Source organism: Mirounga angustirostris, unplaced genomic scaffold, assembly GCF_029215605.1.
Source record: "Mirounga angustirostris isolate CCGP_5_RB_7025 unplaced genomic scaffold, mMirAng1.0.hap1 SCAF_3, whole genome shotgun sequence".
Lineage (NCBI taxonomy): Eukaryota > Metazoa > Chordata > Mammalia > Carnivora > Phocidae > Mirounga > Mirounga angustirostris.
This window is the reverse complement of record NW_026991711.1, coordinates 55914977-55929872: the sequence shown is the minus strand read 5'-3', so window position 1 is coordinate 55929872 and position 14896 is coordinate 55914977. Positions and strand designations below refer to the sequence as shown.

At 39.3% G+C, this 14896-nt stretch overlaps 1 protein-coding gene across 1 annotated transcript in view; it reads right to left on the bottom strand.

The window, feature by feature from the left end:
* Positions 1–13671: 13671 nt before the first annotated feature.
* Positions 13672–14896, bottom strand: part of LRRC63 (leucine rich repeat containing 63) — a 46679-nt gene continuing 45454 nt past the window's right edge. The window contains exon 9 of the mRNA XM_045868560.1: positions 13672–13915. Within this exon, the coding sequence (XP_045724516.1) occupies positions 13672–13915 (244 nt within the window). The remainder of the gene's footprint in view (positions 13916–14896) is intronic.

Here is a 14896-nt window from a genome sequence, read left to right as displayed (position 1 = left end):
ATACAAGTGTGTTGTTTTAAGCTACTGATCTGTGATAATGTTACAGCTGCTATAGGAAATGAATAGACCTTTCATCTGAACGTTGTTCCTGCTCCCCCTGAGTGGTCTCTACATCATCATTTTTAGGAAGATGCAGCTTTTTGGAGGACACGCCTCATAGTGGTATTCTTTGGCAGAATGTTCTCAACACAAGCCAACCAAAACAGAAAGGCTGCTCCTTTGGACGGTGTAGCCTCTCTCTTGCTGCTTCTCAATTCCTTTTAGCTAGTTGGGGTAGAGCTGAACCAAAAGCAATGATTTGCATTTGGGACCCATCACACTCAGGAATGCAAATGTCCTCAAACATAGCTGGCAATCTGGTATTTTTTTCTCGTGCCTGATCATACATTCTAGTTAGAGCTGCAGTCTTTCCAGAAAGTGCTGCCCTCTTGCAATGCGTCAGATGTTATTTACCAGGAAAGGGTTGAGAGAGAAGCAACAGTGAGCTTCCGTGGTGACTGGTGGTGGTGGCAGACGGTTTGTGGTCTCTGCCCCTTGCAACACCCATCATCCTGTTTGACACAACCCTTTGATGCAGCGTGAAAGCCACTGCAGCAGGAGTGAGCGCCTCCGTTTGACCCACTTCCCCTATAGCCAAGTACAGCTATTGGGATTTGCAGGTTTGACGAGCACGTGTTCATTAAGATCCATACAATTCTCAGCATGCGGAGACACCATGACATGACCACTGCCAGTGAGGAGTTTCTATGAGGAGAAGAAGCGGAGTGAGGCTCCGCCTCTTTCCGTAGGTCCCTCCGGGCCCACAGGCTTCTGGTCACGTGGGTCAGCGCGCTCAGCTTCTCCATCTCCAGCGCTGCTGGTGCTGATGCGGGCGCTGACGTGGGCTCTGGAGAAGGGGGGCAGAGCAAACTTCCTCCTGGTTCCTCAGCGTGAACAAGCTGTTCCTACTTCTGGAACGAGCTGTGGAAACGTGGGTTGCTTTTAGCTTCTCCTTTTTCTAAATTGTTCCTTTCCTTTAAAAAATAAAATGGCTAAGGCTGGTTAAGGCTGGCTCCTGGTAGAAGAGGGAAGCATTTCATCATTTTTGTTGAGGATTTCTGTCATGTTGGCTCTCCACAGAATTCAGAAGGATTACAAAATTAAACTATTAGAAAATAGGGAATTTCAAATAAAGACCATTGAAATAACCACAATAGGGTACGGTTTTCCTCTGTCGACTGATTAACTACTTCAAAAGACAATCCTCCCTGTGTTGGTGAGCGTGTGGTGTGTACATAGGTGGGAGGTACAGATTTTCCAGAAAGCAAATTGGCTTCCTGTATCTGGAGCCCTAAACATGTTTATGTTTGTAAGCCTGAAATGATACGGTTCAGAATCCATCACTTTAAAACTCAGGCTTTCAGCTTCCTCACCTGTAAAATCAAGCTATTAATAGAAACTATGGAGTGATGTGAGAAACAAAATAATGGAGAACTGGCACACAATGTGTACGTGACAATCATTAGGCATCATAAGTGATGAAAAATAAGACTGTTTCCAGATAAAAATTACTGCAACATCGCGGCATAGTAATTTCAGGCATTGATCGAGCTGTGTGCTTGAGCAAAGTTAAAGCTTTGGTTCACCCACTTCCCATTCAGCTCTTGAAACAGATCACTTAAGATGTCTCAAAGTTATGTAAATTAGAGATCTTGATTTAATTCAGACATACTGTCATAAAAAAGGGTAAGGACTTCTTTGACATAAGAAAACTGCACATATTATTTTTATGGGATACTTCTGCACCAACTTAGTGTTCTCTTGAGGGAACATTCTGGTGAGCTCCCTGTTCCTGGAATTACGCGTTTAGCATGGGCTTACCAACCTTTCTCAGCAGACACTGCTATAGAGCTAGGATATGGGTCTATTTGAAGGCTTTCAAAGAGCTTTGAAGACGGAACTTTCTGGGCCCGCAAGGAAAGGGAATCCAGATTGGCTTTGGCTGGGATTTGTGGGCTGTTGTTTAGATATGGAAATCACGTTCTCTTATGAAGGAAAAGGAGAATACAGCTGTTTGGGAAGGCAGTAAAGATGGTGTGCCCCAGGAACTCACAGAGAATAGAGAAGAGAGAGCTCTAGTGGTTATGGGATGGAGACCCAGGGACTTGGGCCCTGAGCAAGAGAGAGTGGTCAGAATGGGGAGGAGAGACTGTCAGGGGGGTGAGAGGAAGGTCCAGAGGTGTAGACTGGTAGGCCTGTGCTAGGGCCCTGGCATGTACCCAGAAGCCACCTTGAATGGTATCTTCATCCCTGACCACCCAGCCTTCACCCGTATGGAGACCACTATCCCCTCCATCTCCAAGCTGCATGCAGGAGAAAGCTGGCTGCCCCTGCCCCTGTGCCTTGCCAGCTGCCGGATTAACAGGGGCGACCCCTAGCAGTGACACAGGCTTGCTTCTGTCGCTGTGCAGACACCTCCCCACAACTTCCCAGGATACCTGGAAACCCAAAAGGAGCATCAGGGGAGCTCTCTATCCTGTGCTTGGGCAGGTGTCCTGCCAGACTGAGCAAGATCTAGACCCTCAGGCTGAGATAGTGCTTAATGGCATCCCTGTTACCTTTATAAAATAATATTATTTTCCTACTTCTTTTAAGCTTGTTTGTCTTTACACAGGAAATACTATACACTCAGTGTCCACTGAGAACTACTAACAGCTGTAATTCTACTTGCTCAGTCAAAGGCCGGGGGGGTGGTTGGTCAGGCAAGGAGCTAGATCTAATAGTCATGATAACAAACACCCTCTATTATCCTAATGGAATGAGTGCAGTTGGAATCCAAATACAGGGACATTTGAGGGCTCCTTGAGCTTCACCAAAAGGAATACAGTAGATCATTTTGGCATATTGCCAAATAGAAGGGGAAATGAAATTGGAAAGTTCCAGTTAAGGCAATTCTTTCTATGATGTATGATGTTACAAAGAAATGCCCGTGTTTTAAGGACTGTCTATTATGCTTTCTGGGCCAAGAGAATCCTCGGTTAAGGTCAATTGGAAATCTGGTGTCTGAGCAGATATTTCCCAATTAGATAATGACTTCTTGTAAACTGTCTCTATATCTGTCCTAGGCTTTATGGAGACTATTGATCTGGTTGTTGAGCCAAATTTTGCATTACTATAAATGACTTGGGTAATCCTTACTTTTTAGTGCCTCACTTTTCAAATTGAAAGGGTATGACAGAGGCAAGAGTGACTCAGGGATCAAAAAATGCAATTAATGTGCATCTCTTTTTAGTACAAAAATGTATACAACCCCTAAGCTATGTGAAACTGAGCTAGAGAAAAATAAAGGAAGAACATCAAGCTGTTATTTCTACAGTTCTAAGTAAGCCCATTGTTCTCACCAAACTTTAAAAAATTATGATAAGTGCCTGGCTGAGTTCCTGAGGAATATGCCCATTTCTCCCATAAAAAATCAACTTAAGAGAAATCTAGTCATAATCCTATTTTGCACATATCCATGGCTTCTGCAGAATTTGAAACATACTGAAAATGTTAACTGGTTCAGATTTTCCCAGTGATGGAACATATCCAGCAAGTTGCTGTGGAAATGTTGAGGAGGGTCAGACATTTCAAACTTGATGTGACACTTTGAGGACGCTGACCCCTCTTCTTCTCATGCTCCAGGTGTCAGGAAACATCCATTCCAATTTTCAGGAGCAGCTAGGATAGAAATTCCCTCCAAAGGGACAGGTAGTTCCAGTGCCCTGGACGCGAGCATTGCCTGTGGCCACGAGGGGCCGAGGGGCCGGATGGTGAAGCTGGTGTGGCTGCTTTTCTGAGCAAGGAGACCCGGTGAAGGGTGGAGGCAGCTGGGGGCAGCATGGAGTAACTTGGCCCTTTCTTTCCCGGGCCCTTTATAACCTCTTCTAAGGACTGGTTCTTTCCTGCCTCTGCATGAAATCTCTGGTAGATGCTGGAAGTCCTTCCTGCCCTTTTGGGTCAGAAGAGCTTTGTCACAGCAAAGCACCCAGTCCAGTGTGACAATCACACAGGAAGCTCTTAAGCAAGTGAGAATAGCATTGGCTCAGGCCTGAAACCCACAGTGGGGGAAGGTTCCGGTCAACTGGGCAGGTCACCCCCTGGCTGCCCTCCTCCAGCATGCTCCCCCATCGCTTAGTGGCAATTTCTGACCCTTTCCAAAAGGGATCGGGAGAAGAGGACACACTCTTTGTCACTGGCACTGTCGTGATCAGGCATTGTGCCTTCTGGCCTTGGTGGATGCTCAAAGCTGACTCTGTCTGGGGCAGTTTTGTGGCTTTCTTGGAGAGTCCCCCACTCAGTAGGGATCTGCCACTGCAGCTGGAACTAGCTGTCACAAATCTGGTTTTGATTTGTTTTTAAAGATTTTGCTTATTTATTTGACAGAGAGAGAGAGAGAGAGAGAGCACAAGCAGCAGGGAGGCAGAGGGAGCGGGAAAAGCAGAGAAGCAGACTCCCCGCTCAACAGGAAGCCTGATGTAGGTTATGATCCCAGGACCCCGAGATCACCACCTGAGCCCAAGGCAGATGCTCAACCACTGAGCCACGCAGGCGCCCCAAAATTAGTTTTGTCCACCTTCTTTCCTAGCTCTTTGATTTGGAATGTTCTGTATGATACCTCAATTTGGAAACTTATCATTTTATTTTGAGCATTTAAAAATGGAAACAGCAAGAGTCCCATATTAGCATCCTATTACAGTTACTAACCAGCACCAAACAAGAGCTTAGCAACCTAAGAAGAGGTGATATCAAATACATGCATAAGGTGCTAACATGTCAACAAAGAGAAGCTGTCTGGCAAATTATTTTAACAAGAATTCAGAGGCAGAAAAGGGTGAGAACATAAGGGTTTTGCTTAGTAAAGTCTGCAGTGAGCAGGGACTATGATGAGGTGGGGCTAGGCATTTTTATTCTAGTAGATGTTGGACACTCAGAACAGAGCAGACCTTACATGCTTACATGCTGTTCCTAGGTTTTCTTGGTTTGTTGGTTTAGAAGACTTCCCCCCCCCCCTTTTCAGAGGTATACAGAGTACAAAAAGGAAAATAATTTGACCAGAAGTAGTTGATTTCTTCCTTGCCCATAGGGCATATAGACCAGTGTCTGACGAGGTTGAGCTTCTAATTCTTGGTTTTGGTCGTGATCTTAGGGTCCTGAGATGAAGCCCACATTGGGCTCCTCACTCCATCAGGAGTCTGCTTAAGACTCTCCCTCCTTCTCCCTCTGCCCCTCCCCCCTCTAAAATAAAGAAAGAAATCTAAAAAAAAAAGAGTAGCTAAGAGCAACTTGAAAGGAAAAAGAAATGAGCTAAAAACACATTACTCTAGTAGAGGGACTATATGACTCTTTCCTGAAGCAGTTGATGGGAGTGTATTACAAGCTGTATTTGTTAGATTAAGTTTGGCTGGAGATAGGAGAAAAGCCCAAAATATTGGTGGTTGGTGACTAAAACAAGATAGAAATTGGGTTCTTTTCACGTACAAGGTGGGCATACAGGTCTGATATTGAGGCTTATGATGTCATGAAGGACCTAGGCTCCTACTTTCTATTTTCAAGGTCACCTTATGGCCCAAAATGGCTACTGGAACTCCAGCTATCCTGTCTGCATTCTAGGCTGGAGGAACGGGGAGAGATCAAATCAACCTGTTCCCTTTAACCAGCCTTCCTGGTATCCTACCATTGCTTTCACTGACACTGCATTGCCCTAAGTTAGTGACTGGATCTAGCTTCAAGGGAGCCTGGGAAACATAGTATTTTTATACTGGGAGGCAGCTGTGTCTAGTTAAAAAAGCAGGATTCTATTCCAAAAGAGGAAAAGGAAAAAGGAAATGTGGCGGGTAATCCATCTTCCATGACACACAGGTAATAACTAAAAACATGATGGCTTTAAAAATCCCTTCTTTCCTTTGGTATATGAAAGTGCTTGGCAAATTATAAAATATTTAGACAATGTAATCTGCTTTACAATGAATAGTATGTAAGAGTCTGAAGTGATGCCAAGACATTTCACTATTTGATGAGAGATTAAGTGAGCAAATTTGGAGTATTCAAATCTTAGTGTCTTTTTCTCCTGATAAATAACTTAAAGACTGTGAGCAAATATCTGAATTGTTTTTTAAATGAGAATATATAGTCTGGCATCTCATCTGAGTCTGACAATAGATCAGAATATTTAAAATTGTGAAGTCATTTATGCAAGATATTATGAGAGTCACTTTCTGTTTTGTGGAGAATTTTTTCAATTGAATAAATATATAGAAAGCCCCTGCCATGTGCCAGGCACTGTGCCAGAAAATACCTTAAAAACCGCAAAAGGGAAAATAACATACCCTATTTTTTAAAAAGAAAAAAAGGGACAATTTATTAGAATGCAAATTCCATGAGGACAGGAACTTTTGTCTGTTTCATTCACTGCTACCGTTGGAGTGTCTAGGACAGTATCTGGCATACAATAAGAACTCAAAAAATATTTGTGAACTGAATGAATGAATAAATAAATCAACAAATAAATGAATAAATTCATCTGAGAAAATATTGACCTGCCACTTACTCTAAAACAAACAAACAAACAAAAAACAGTGTTGGAAAAAAAACCCACAAATCAACTCAAAAGTATGTATATGTCTGTTTTTATAAAAGAGGTATATTTCTGAGGAGCAGAATATTAAATTATACTTAGAGCAGACTATTTATTTTTAAAGATTTTATTTATTTGAGAGAGAGAGGGAGAGCACAAGTGGAGGCACGGGGTGGCATGGGGCGGGGTGGGGGGAGGCAGAGGGAGAAGCAGCCTTCCCGCCGAGCAGGGAGCCCAACTCTGGGCTCCATCCCCAGGACCCTGAGATCATGACCTGAGCCGAAGGCAGACGCTTAACCAACTGAGCCACCCAGGAGCCCCTAGAGCTGATGATTTAAAGGTGTCATATAAAGATTTATTTTACGAAACAAAGAATCCTTTTACAAAGAGAATAATCACCCTTGTTTTGTTGGACAGAAGTGACATTTGCCTAAATTAGCCTCAATTCCACTTTAGTGTCCAGAAGAGAACAGAACATGAATTAAAACCAATATGCAGTTTTGAAATATCATATCGGTTCTATAAAATTGGTTTTTCTTTTTGTTTTTTGGGCTTTTTTGTATGACAGTTATAGGCTTGGTGAACTGAGTGGAGTTAAGATTTTTTTCAAACTTCTTCCTCCCATGAAACAGAAATCAAGGGAATCATTCCAGGGGCTCCCCTTCTCCTTCATTCCCAACATCCTTTCTGCCAATTTTACATTCTAAATATTTCTGGAAAATTTTTCCTCCCTACTAGTACTGTCATGCCTGGTGGAAAACCCCAGCACCTTCTCTGAATTTTCCAGTCTATTTAAAATACACATTTCATCATGTTATTCTTCTGTTAAAATCTTCAATGACTCCTTAGCAGCTAATGACACTTCTTAGCACGTCGCGTGAGAGCCTCATGACCCACCCTGTTCATTTCTCTAGCCTTAAGCCTCGTCTCCCAAAATTCTCTGCTGTAAACTTTACAACATTAACCCTGTTCGCTTGGCTTGACAGATATCCCCTTAGGAAATCTTCCTTGAATCTCTATAACTGACTCTGTGATACTTCACTGTGCTCCCACCATGCTGGGTACACCTCTATCAAAGAACATTCCACAGGATACCTTATCCAAAGAGCCTATATTTCATGGCTCCTGGCATCTAGTAGGTGCTCAATAAATCACTGGTGAATAGAACTCAATTAAAAAAAAAAAAAGATCTCCAGGGAACACTAGTTTGAACGTTTTATTCAAATAATGCTAATGTGATTATTATTTTTCTTTCTTCCACTACAAAACAAAGCATCTTCAGGTCTCCCCAGAGGTATGCAGCAGAAGGGCCCTTTGGCCTCCCACACATATGTCCTCCAACTACCATTTTCTGATCAAACATATATCATTTCTTATTGGTGAAAAACAGGAATTCCTGATGTGTTAGAAAAGAGTGGCTAGATCGTCAAATGGGTTGGCATTCTTGATTTGTGCAGTTATGGATTTCTGAGATTAGTTGTCTTTGGAACAGTTGCGTTGTTTGCTAGCCAAAGGAATGCTATTTAAAGATTAGAAGTGCTTAACTAAGCACAACTTGGGGAAAATAGAAAAAAAGAATCAATTTTTGCCATTAATCTCTACATCCTCCCCCTCCCTTAAATGCAATGCAAACAACAAATAAAAAAAAAATTCAGAGATCTTCAATTGACATTCAATCCATTGGAAATGTCCTTCTGCTGATAATTTAAAAATAGAAGAAATTGGAGAAATCTGTGTTTAAAATCTATATAAAAAGACAAACCATAACACCCTTGAAGGCAGCCATCATGGTATAGGAGAAGGGAGAATTGGGTTGAGTCTGGGAAAATACACATTCTGACATTAAAGATATGAGATACCCTTTTCAGAGCACCTGCTCTGGGCCAAGGCCTGCACTAGGTACCTCGTTAGCCAGTCCTGTAATGCACCGAGGAGCCTCAGCCACGTCACTCCATCTCTGCTTTCCTTGACCTTATTGGAAGTAAGGACCCTGAGTTTGGGAGTTTGGTAGGGATGGAGCATTACCAAAGAGTGGTTGGCCTATAAAGGGCCCAGTCACCACTTTGAAACAGGACTCTCAAGCTTCCTGAGCAATCAACTCTGGGGCCTCAGGCCCTTGACCCCAGAGCCTGCAGGAGGTGCAGGTCCCAAGTGGTACCACCTGGAAGGCTCACTGCAGCTGCACCAGCCTGGGCTGGAGAATGCTCTGGGCTGCCTTGGTTGAGGACCGGTGCTCCCCCATTTCCACCTCTGGTATCTCTGGCAGACAGTGACACTGTGGAATCCTTCAAATTGTCACGGTGTGTTGTTGGAAGGGCAGTTTATGAGAGACAGACTTGCTAAGCTTAACAATATAAGACAAAAACATAAGGGAATAGATTGATTTTGACCAACATCTGCCCATTTTCCCTAAACCCCAGCCCCCGGTAACCACTATTCTACTCCCTACTTCTGTGACTTCGACTTTTTTAGACCCTGCATATATGAGAGATCAGACAGTATTTTTCATTCGGTGTCTGGCTTATTTCACTTAGCATAACATCCTCCAGGCTCATCCATGATTTTACAACCTAAAATTTAAAATCTTCATGTCAAAAAACTCCCCACTTTGAATAAAAATTAAAGGCCGGTAGTAAATGGAGAAAAAAAAACTTTCACCATACATGACAGAAGGTTAATATTCTCAACATATATAAAGCATTACAAACCAACAAGATGAACATATCAATAGAAACGTCAGAAAAAGATATAAAGAAAAAAATCACAAAAGATGATAGACTCATGACTATTTAGCGTGGAACTCAAATCAACTTTATTAGTAATAAAAGAAAGTAGATTAATCGTATATGTTTTCTGTCTATCTAATTGGCAATGAATATAGTTAATTAGTTAACTAAAATCAATGACGTTGTGGGTTTGGGGAAAAGGGCATCTCACACACTGCTGGGGAAAAGCTAAACTGATATGAGGGTAACAATTTCATCCTAAGAATAAAAAGCTTAAACCTCTGCACAAAGTCCGTCTAGCAATCTTAGTGTCAGAAATTTTTATTAAAATCAAACCCAAAACAAATCTAGATTTTGGCAAAGATTTAGCTTTAGTTTTTATTATATTTGTTAAATCCTGTTGTTGTTTACAATAGATAAACACTGAAGATAGTTTATTGAACAAGAGAAGTTTAGATAATCAAGTTAAGGCACTCCCATGACGACTTAACAATATTGGATATAAATAACCTCAAAAAATGTTTTCAATATATGATCGAGGGAAGAAAGAAAGAAAATGTCACCATTACATGATCCCATTAAAAATGAAAATATTTTTATGTTTGTTAGAATAATGCATACTTAAACTGCAATTCAAACAAACTGAAGTGGAAACAGTCACAGAGTAGAAAGTACAGGATCTTATTCCCAGCCCCCAGATTCCAATTCCCAGAGGTAACCAGAAACCCATTGTTTATCATCCGTACCGCTTCTCCAGCCCTCTTCTATGTATGCATGGATACATGCTCACACACGCACTTGCTGTTATAGGATGATTTAGGATTATCTTGAGTATTTACAGGCAAACTACTTCAGTGATCCCTGGTCCTCCTTCATGTGTCAATTGAATTAAGCACTCTCTACATCGGGAATGAAAACAGGGAAAAACAGAGGCCCAGAGAAAACAATGAAAGGAGGGAGGAAAGGGGAGTGGAAGAAGAAATGGAAGGCAAGGCAAGTGAAGGAAAGCAGAGGGACCAGGACCTGCTTATTGAGGTGTTTTGGACAAGGATAATGAACACTAGAGAGAGAAACATTCACCTGTCTCTGTTCTCCTGCCTCTGGTACTCATGGAGTTCTGGATGTCCAGTGGCTTACACTGATCAATTTTTGAATGTTAAGCTCATCCTGGGATAACATTCCTGGATTATTTTTATAGGATGAGATCTCAAGGATGACAGTTTATGGCTGAGACTAAATGAGAAGACAATAAAGTGCATTACACCAAAACCCACACCTTTTCTTTCTCCGACATCTTGGTGTGAGTCTTCTGACCTCTGGAGACCAGAGAATCTGAATGTTAGTGAGCGGCAGAATCAACTGGAGAGAGTGATTGTGAAGATTCCTGGATACCATCCCCAGAGATTCTGATCCTAGTACGTTTGGGGTGGATCTGAGATTCTGCATTTCTAAGAAGCTTACAAATGAAGTTAATATTGCTGCTATAGAAAATGATGCAAAACATTTCTTTTAAAAACATACTAGAGTAAGGAAGTTTCTTCTGTATACAGGTCTGTGCTTCTATGTGCTTAGAATTTCCCTGGAGGCAAACACAAGAAGCTGGCAGCAATGTTTGCCTCTGAGAAGAACTGGCATCTGGAGGAAATTAATATGAAATAGACTTAATTTTCACTCTGACCGAAATCTTATTTGAACTGGGTATGATATGTTAGTATTACCTAATCAAAACTGAATACAGTAAATATATATTCCCCCAACCCCCCACTTAAATATAAATGCACATGCCTTTTGATCCAGCAACTTCACCTTTAAGGATTTATCCCACAAATATATTTAAACATGTGCAAATGACAAGGTTATTCATGCAACATTTTTTTTTCATAGCAAGAGGTTATGAAAAGCTGAAAGTTCATTTGTACTGAACTGGTAAAATAAAGTATATATGTTTCTTGATGGAATAATATGCAATCATAAAAAATATTATAGGGTAATAATGGACTGATGTGGAACTACCTCTGTGACATCATATTAAATGGAAAGGTCTAGAAAGGAGTATATCTATTTGTTAATATTGTATAAATAGTAGGAAAGAAATATATTTACTTATTAGCTTACAGATATATAAAATATCCTGGAAGAATACAAAAGACTTGATATCACTGATTGCCTTTGAGATGGGAAATAGATGGCAGAGCATTGGGGTTAAAGAATTTTTAAGGTCTACTCTTCTGTACCTTTTGAATTTTGAATTATGTGATTATATTATCTAATAAATATTTTGCTAAAAATACTTGGAAATATTTTTCCACATCAGGGAAAACAGAACTATCTAATTTTTTAAATGGCTGAATGATATTACTTGTTGGATTTACCATATTTAACCAACTCTCTACTAATGGAAACGTAGAATGTTTCCAATTTTTCACTATTATAAATATCCTTGGATATATTTTTGTACACAAATGCAAGTATTCTTCAGCAATAAATTCTTATAATAATGATGATGTAAATATATATATATATTTAATTTTGTTACAACTATTTAAAGATTTAGTTCATCTTTTTGCTATTTTTTTTTAAGATTTTATTTATATATCAGAGAAAGAGCGAGAGAGAGAGCGTGCTTGCACACGAGGTAGGGTGAGAAGCAGAGGCAGAGGGAGAAGCAGGCTCCCCCACTGAGCAAGGAGCGTGATGCGGGACTCCATCCCAAGACCCTGGGATCATGACCTGAGCCAAAGGCAGACATGTAACCGAATGTCAAGATGGTTATCTCTGGTTTTCACTGAGTGGCATTACAAGGGGAACTTTGTTTTCTTCTTAGGTTTAGTTCTATTTTCTGTGTAATAAGTATGTCTTAGATCACTTAGATTCAAGGTTTACACTAACCATGAGGAAATAATGAGATTGGGCTCTAAATGTATTTTGCATTTGTTCAAATGTCTAGGTATATTCATTTTTCTGCAGCATCTCTAAGATATTGTAATTTCCTTTGAAACCCGTTCTTTCTTCCCTCTCTCAATTTATTTTATTCCCTATCTCAATATGACATCACCTTGTTACTCAAAGCAAAAATCAACATTTTTTAAATTAAAAAACAAATGTACCTTTTCCTCCAAGAATCATTTCAGGGACAAAGGTGAGTATTAATAGGCTATATGCCACTTGGATTTAATCTTATTTTTTATCTTGTTTTATAGTATGGATATATTACATTTTAATACATGTATTTGTTATTATGCTATAAATATCCCCTTCTGGATTACATGTGTGATATGGTAGTTACTTCTGTATAAATAATTTCATTCTTTTGCTGGTGAATATGGTGTATACCTCTCAAGCAATGTTTTCTTATTTCTGCTTAAAATCGAACTGAGTCTCAAAGAGAAGAATACAAGTATTCTAATTTATTGAAATCAGTAGTCAGAAAAAATATTTGCCTGGTTTATTTTATCTTTGATTTAAATATTACTAAATGAAACACACACACACCTGACATAATGTATATTTTCTGATACTCTCTAAAGATAAGATACCTGTATAAATTTCAATCATTTGTTTTTATCAAGTTTTGTCATTCGCAATGACATTCTGGATTTAAGTGCACATAAAAAATATGCCAAATATGAAACAATTCTATGCCACTCTAAAATTTCATTGTTTGTATATCAAAATGCTTTTACCTTTCTCTTACCAAACACGAATTCTTAAAGCCTCAAGTCCTACTGTATTTGTATGTTGCTTTGCAATGTAATTTTGTAAGTTTTACTTTATTTTCTTGCCAGGCTCTCACTGAAGGCTCGTTGAATGCTGGCACCAGTCTATGGAATCAGGCTTTGTAAGATGAAGGTCAGGATAACTGAGAGATTGTACCAGTTTTCTAAGAGCCTGGGTAGTGAATTCAAACAACTAAATATAGGACTGGAATGAATCTTTTATTCCCTAAAACAATCTGCAATTGAGACGATTGGCACTGGATGGATTTCCATAGAAATTCGCAAAGAAAACTTGACTTTGAACCCATCTGAGCCCATCTGAGACACAAAGCCCACTGATGACTTTGAAATGCTATCACATCACTTGGAATGGATGCACCAAAATGCAAGTTTTAAGATAAATCCTTTTTTGCAAAATTTTCCATCATTTCTCATTTTACAGCAAACATGCTCTAAAAGAAATTTTCTAGATTTTAGCTGAAATCCAAAGACCTTTACTAATCCTTCTGAAGTAATCACTCTGCAACAATTCCCTAACAGTCACAAACTTTCATAAGGAGCTGGGATTACAAAGAGGAGTCACAGAAGAAAGAAGCTGTACTCTCGAAGAAATGAATTACTATAGACATAAACCCTAATGGCTTTTAAAGTGGGACTCCAAAATCATTGCATGACTTATCAAATCAGAATTTAGAGTTACTCTTCTACTAGGAATACTCTCTGAAATAAAACTGCTTTCCTTTACTTTTCTATAGCAGGAAGAAGAACAGACAAGAAACAAAACAGGAAGGTGTGTTGTTCCAAAAATGTCACAGGACTGGATGACTCGAAAACCTTCACCAAACTTGGGACCTTGACACCATTCGCATCTAGATGCGCTGCAATGCAAGACACATCAAGTCAATATTTAGGAAATCTCTACCGAAGAAAAGACATTGTGCTTGATGCTATGTGAGACTCACAGTAGTATAAAATACGGCCTTTGTCATTATTGATCTTACCATCTAATTGAGCTAAAACATACACAAGTAAAAAATAAATGCTAAAAAATAAAGTAGATAAATGTATGTACAGCAATTCTAGTTTTCAAAAACAAAAAAGTATAAATGCATAGCAAGAAACACTCTAAGGATAGATTCCAAGTAGAAAATAGTAATTATTCTTGGTCAATGTGATCACAAGAAATTTTATATACCTTTATAATCTTTTTCTGTATTTTCCAAATTTTCTATAATAAATATGCATTATTTTTATAATTCAAAATAAATATATTATTTTTAAAAATAAAGGGACTATATTGTAGCCTCGTAGAGGATTAGTGTCTGTATATATTTTTAAATGCTCCCAAATCAGTTAAAAAAAAAAAAAAGACATCAACCCCTTAGTCCATTGACATTAGCACATGAACAGACTATTCAGAGAAGAAGAAACTTGAATGTCTAGAAAACATTGAGAAGTGGAGCTTCTCAATCTTATTAGTAATCAGAGAAGCCAGATACCACTTCATAATCATCAATGGGCAAAATGGAAAAGTCTGACAGTAAGAAGTTTGGTGAGGATGAGAACCACCAGGGAAACTCATACTTTCATGGTGGTGTAAAAATTGGTATAATTTACCAGTTTTAGATTTAAAAAATAAAAATGTAATGTAAAAAATGTATACATGTTCAATTCTATGTATAAAATCTCAAAAGAGAGATTTAGCAAAATGTCTTGGACACCTTTCTATTGCAATACATTTTGTTTCGCTTCATATTAATAGCATCATAATATTCCACAATATGGATACACCATAATATATTTTACCACTTTTTAATTGATGCACATTGAGGCTGCAGTTATCATCCCTATACCTAACT